Source organism: Schistocerca piceifrons, chromosome 6, assembly GCF_021461385.2.
Source record: "Schistocerca piceifrons isolate TAMUIC-IGC-003096 chromosome 6, iqSchPice1.1, whole genome shotgun sequence".
In the NCBI taxonomy this organism is placed as follows: domain Eukaryota; kingdom Metazoa; phylum Arthropoda; class Insecta; order Orthoptera; family Acrididae; genus Schistocerca; species Schistocerca piceifrons.
Window position 1 is genome coordinate 122413030 of NC_060143.1, and position 6000 is coordinate 122419029.

General features: G+C 44.1%; 1 protein-coding gene across 1 annotated transcript in view; it reads right to left on the reverse strand.

Annotated features, from left to right (window-relative positions):
- Window positions 1-5798, reverse strand: part of LOC124803178 (primary septum endo-1,3(4)-beta-glucanase-like) — a 105855-nt gene extending 100057 nt beyond the window's left edge. Inside the window, exon 1 of the mRNA XM_047264362.1 lies at window positions 5790-5798. Coding sequence (XP_047120318.1) covers window positions 5790-5798 — 9 coding nt within the window. The remainder of the gene's footprint in view (window positions 1-5789) is intronic.
- Window positions 5799-6000: the final 202 nt, after the last annotated feature.

The following is a 6000-nucleotide window of genomic DNA, read 5'->3' on the forward strand; positions in this document are numbered from 1 at the left end:
GGGGAAACTAATAGAGCGTGACCTCGGGGAATGTCCAATGAAAGGATGTAACTCAATTGGTCAAACAATATTAGTGGTAGCAACGGGAATTAATTGTGTGAGATGGAAAGGAGCCGAGTAGGAGGTGATGTGCTGAAAGTGTATGTCTAATCTGGAGATTGGAGAGCTTGGTTTGACACACCAGAGAAATGTAGAAACAAGAGAGACTATACTGACCCTTCGAATTACCTTAAAAGACAGGTTAAAGAAAGACAAATCTACATTTATAGTATTTTTAGACTTAGAGAAGGCTTTTGACAACGTTGACTGGAATACTCTTTTCAAATTCTGAAGGTGGCAGGGGTAAAATATAGGGAGCTAAAGGATATTTACAATTTGTAAAGAAACCAGATGGCAGTCATAAGAATCGAGGGGCATGAAAGGGAAGCGATGGTTGGGAACGGAGTGAGACGGGGCTGTAGCCTATCTCTCATCTTATTCAATTTGTATATTGAGCAAGCAGTAAAGGAAACAAAAGAAAAATTTAGAGTGGGAATTAAAATCCATGGAAAAGAAATAAAAACTTCGAGGTTTGCCGATGACATTATGATTCTGTCAGAACTTGGGAGAGCAGTTGAACGGAATGGGAAGATATAAGTTGAACATCAACAGGAGCTAAACAAGGATACTTGAATGATGTCGAATTAAGTCAGGTGATGCTGAGGGAATCAAATTAGGAAATGAGACACTAAAAGTAGCAGACGAGTTTTATTATTTGGGCAGCAGAATAACTGACGACGGCCGAAGTAGACAGGATATAAAATGTAGACTGGCAATGGCAAGAAAAGCGTTCCCGAAGAAAAGAAATTTGTTAACATCGAATATAGAGCGAAGTGTTAAGAAGTCTTTTCTGAAAGTATTTGTATCGAGTGTAGCCACGTATGGAAGTAAAACGTGATTGACAAGTAGTTCAGACAAGAAGAGAATAGGACCTTTTGAAATGTGATCCCGCAGAAGAATGCTGAAGATTAGATGGGTCGATAACGAAAGTAATGTGGATGTGCTGAACAGAATTGGGCAGACAAAAAATTTGTGGTACAACTTTACCAAAGAAAAGGATCGGTTGACAGGACACATTCTGAGACATCAACGGATCACCAGTTTAATATTGGAGGGAAATGTGGTGGGTAAAAATCGCAGAGGGAGACCGAGAACTAAATAAATTAAGCAGATTCAGAAAGATGTAGGTTATAGTAGTTACTCGGAGATGAAGAGGCTTGCACGGGAAAGAGTAGCGTGGAGGGCTTCATCAAACCATTCTTTAGACTGAAGACCGCAACAACAACTTTGCTCACAAAGCTTTGCCTCAGAGAAGCTCCTTTGTAGCGTGGTGGATTGTGATGCTGATAATAACAAGACGGCCGGAGTGGCCGAGCCGTTCTAGGCGCTACAGTCCGGATCCGCGCGACCGCTACAGTCGCAGGTTCGAATCCTGCCTCGGGCATGGATGTGTGTGATGTCCTTAGGTTAGTTAGGTTTAAGTAGTTCTAAGTTCTAGGGGACTGATGACCTTAGAAGTTAAGTCCCATAGTGCTCAGAGCCATTTGAACCATTTGATACTAACAGTTACCGTCTCCGAACTGTTCCTCCACTGTACGGAATACACAGCTCTGCAATCCTTCCGCATTCAGCGTTGCATTAAGCGAAGAAAAATGACGACACCCTTACCACGTAAAAACACCACCATACCATAACACTCTCTCCTCCCTCCATATGTCACTGTTGAATGTACACATGTTGGCAGGTACGTTCTCCACATATTCGTCAAACTCTTCCATCGGATTACTACAGGGCACAGCGTGAATCATCACTGCAATTCACTTGTTTCCAGTCACCCACTGTCCAGTGCTCTCGCTCTTTACACCACCGCAATCATCGCTTAGCAGTGACTACAGAAATGTGTGTGGCTTATGTGGAGCTGTGCAACCATTTTAGCCCATTACTTTTAACTCCCTACGCACATTCAATAAGCTTGATGGACTGCTGGTAGCAATTTGAAATTCACGAGTGATTCAGTCCGCAGACTTCATGCGATTTTCTTTTTTGCGACCATCCCGAGCGATCGTTTTCCATCGGTACGAGAGGTCTGTCTGGTCCTGCTTCAGCTATGGTTGTGACTTCACGTTTCCACTTCAGTCACGTCGCCAACAATCTGCTTGAGCTGCTTTAGAAAGGTTGAAATGTCCCTCGTGGATTTATAACCAAGGAGATATCGAGATGTCTGGTCCACGTTCGAAGTCAATGAGCTCTCCTGAACGACACTTTCTGCTGCAACTGCTTCCCTGCTTACGCCACAATTCTACCCACCTCTTTTTACACTGGCGGGTCCGCCTCGCGTAACATATACTACGAGGGTGAGTCAAATGAAAATCTTAAATATTTTTTTAAATATTATTTATTGTGCAGAATTAGTACAAAGCTGTATCACTTTTCAACATAATCTCCCCCACGCTCAATGCAAGTCCTCCAGCGCTTACAAAGTGCATAAATTCTTTTAGAAAAAAAATTCTGTTGGTAGTCCGCGCAACCACTCATGCACCGGGCGGCGTACCTCTTCACCAGAACGTAACTTCTTTCCTCCTACTGCGTCTTTGAGTGGTCCAAACATATGGAAATCACTTGGGGCAAGGTCTGGTGAGTATGGTGGATCAGGAAGACACTCAAAATGCAAGTATGTGATTGTTGCAACTGTTGTACGTGATTTTTTAGAAGATCTTTGTATGATGCACTGGTGACAATGGCCCCCCCCCCCCCCCTAGGCATATAATGCTCCAAAATGACGCCTTTTTCGTCACAAAAGAGAGTCAGCATAACCTTCCCTGCTGTTCGAAACTTTTTTGGTTTTGGTGATGAGGAATGGCGCCATTGCTTGTTCGCTCTCTTCGTTTCCGGTTGGTGGAAGTGAACCTAGGTTTCGTCTCCAGTAACGATTCTTGCAAGGAAGCCATCACCTTCTTGTTCAAAGCGCCGAAGAAGTTCTTCACAAGCATCAACACGTCGTTCTCTCATTTCAGGAGTCAACTGCTGTGGCACCCATCTTGCAGACACTTTGTGAAACTGGAGCACATCATGCACAATGTGGTGTGCTGACCCATGACTAATCTGTAAACATGCTGCAATGTCATTCAGCGTCACTCGGCAGAATTCCTTCACTATGCCTTCAACTGCTGCAATGTTTTGTGGAGTCACAACTCGTTGTGCCAGACCTGGGCGAGGAGCATCTTCCACTGAAGTCACACGATTTGTGAACTTCCTACTCCATTCGTAGACTTGCTGCTGCGATGAACATGCATCACTGTACTTAACCTTCATTCGTCGATGAATTTCAATAGGTTTCACACCTTCACTATGCGAAAACCGAATAACAGAACGCTGTTATTCCCTGGTGCAAGTCGCAAGTGGGGCGGCCATCTTTATATTGATACTGCGACGGTATGTGTGCATCGGCACTATGCTGCCACCTACAGGTCATTCTACACGCTGTTTGTAGCATGCTTGCCAACTTACAGGATAACGGCGCGAAATTTCGATTTTTTATTACAAATTTAAGGTTTTCATTTTACTCACCCTCGTAGTTAGTTCTGCATTACCAATAAATGGTCGAATATTTGTGATCAGGTAGTGTAGTTGGACAATAGTATTAAGAATATGTTAAGTTCTGGATGTTTTATTGTGGCACTTTATTCTAAAGTTCGAGTACTGTGGTTTCTGTTGCAGAGTTGGCAGTCCACAGTGAACAGGCAACCATTGTTACCCAGAGTATGAAGTTTCCTTGTCCCACGAATGTTCACTCCCGTGCACGAGTGAAAGAAAAATCTCTTCCACAATATTTTTCCATTGGGATTTTCTTCATCTGCCAAACATGTACATGAGAGGCTTCAACACAGCATTCAACCTGAGGCTGCTTATCCGCTTCCATCGAGCCTCAATAGCCGAGTGGTCAACATGATGGGCTGCCGTCCTACTGGCCTGGGTTTGTTTCCCGGCTGGGTCTGAAATTTTCTCCCCTCAAGGACTGTTTGTTGTGTTGTCTTCATTATCATTTCATCCCCATCCGGCGCGCAGGTAGCCCAGTGTGGCGTCGAATGTAATAAGATCTGCACCAAGGCGGCCGGACCTGCCCCGCAAGGGGCCTCCCGGCCAATGACGCCAAACGCTCATTTCCATTTTTCCATCGCCAGCAGAACAGCCCACAGAGTCCTCTTACGAGCGCCTGTCAGCCAACCGGAAGTTGTTCCTGTTCCAAGGAGCCTCACTTTCAAATAAAGGTCCAACTGTCAACTCACTGGCCACACAGTGAAGTTCAGAAGGAAGCAAATACTCCCAGTCCAGTGTACAGTTTGATTTCGTAGTGTTCTGTGACAGACGTATCGATATTACCACGTCACTGTTCTTGACCTACACTGACAACTATTTCCTAACATTAACAATTTGCAGGCAATAAATTGGAGTAAGGCATGTTCACCCTGCCACCCTAGTAATCCAAGAGACCATCGGATGTGTATCAAGGTGACATTCCCAATATTCGATGTCTGCCAAACATTTTTGCATCTGGCGCATTGTTTTTGAGTTCCAGGGTAGGCGCGGTTACTAGGTACAATCCCTTATTTCTCCAGTCGGTTCTTGGTTTATGACAACAACATTCTCAGTCGGACATGTATTCTGCGATAGGATATGTCACTTACGTTGAGAAATTGCGCTTAGGATGTCCTATGTTCAATTACCAGTGGATGCATATTTTTGCAGATTTTGGTATTTTCCGCTATTTCGGCTCTTGCCCAAGTAGCCGTTGGTAAACCTTTTGGGATGTAAGGTCGTGGTCCATAAACCCTTCTGTTCCTGATGTTTCGTCCAGGACTGCGCTGGACATCCTCAGAGGCGCTCCTCCCACTGAGATTTGCCGACTCAGTGGCGGAGCGCATCTGGTGATGTCCAGCGCATTCCTGGACGAAACGTCAGAAACAAAAGTGTTTCTTGGACCACGACCTTACATCCAAAAAGGTTTACCAGCAGTTATGTCATCTGGTAATGAAAGCCTTCACGCTTGCCCAAATGCCTCATAAGTTTTGCCTATGGTGATTTGCGCCGGAGTGTCCTAGATTCAAAAGTGCTGGAAGTATCAGCAGTTATTTTTATTTGGGCTCTTGATTACGCCCTTCATTACTTTTACCTGTCTACACCTCGGGGTTTGAGCGCCACCGCCCATCCAGTAATCCACGAGACCACCCGAACAGTATCGTGACGCTCGACGTGCTTGAAGCATTTTTTTTTCACCTAACAATTTGTCAGTTGTATATTATAAAGGCTTCAACACATTTTGCCTTCATTTATCACAAGCTCGAGTTGCGGAAGCAAGTTTTTATGTATGATAAATACGTTCTCAGTGATTAGGATATATCAGTTATCACGTTTGCTGAAGAGAGCACTCCATGGTCAACAAAGCTAGAGGTTTGATTAAGATTAATGTAATCTATGTTTTGCTCCTGAGAGATAACGAGGGAGTTCAAAACAAACTCCTTAAGACAGAATAAAAATTCTTGATAGTTATCCGACAAATGGATCAGAGTTCGAGTCCATAATTTCTTGTAACCGACAAGGAACTGGGAATTAAGCGTACAGAGTGATTTATGACCTCATCATAAACACTTGAGGATGTATACGTTACACACAGTGGGTATTTCTTTTGTCGGCATACATACCCATTTTTCCCATCGCTTATACTTTACGCGCTGTGACAAAGAATGACTCACATTGGTCATGGTAGGCATTGCTTCGAAGCCAGGTGGTAATTATTTGTTGTCGTGAATCAATACCACCAGTTCTTTATAAGTGAAGATTTGGAAATAGAAGTGATTTCGCAGTGGAATACTTACGAGGCACTCTTTAGTACGGTAGGTAGGGGTTGGATGGCTTAAGGGGCTACATAGGCGCACAGCTTCTATTTCTCGCCACCGCGGAGTT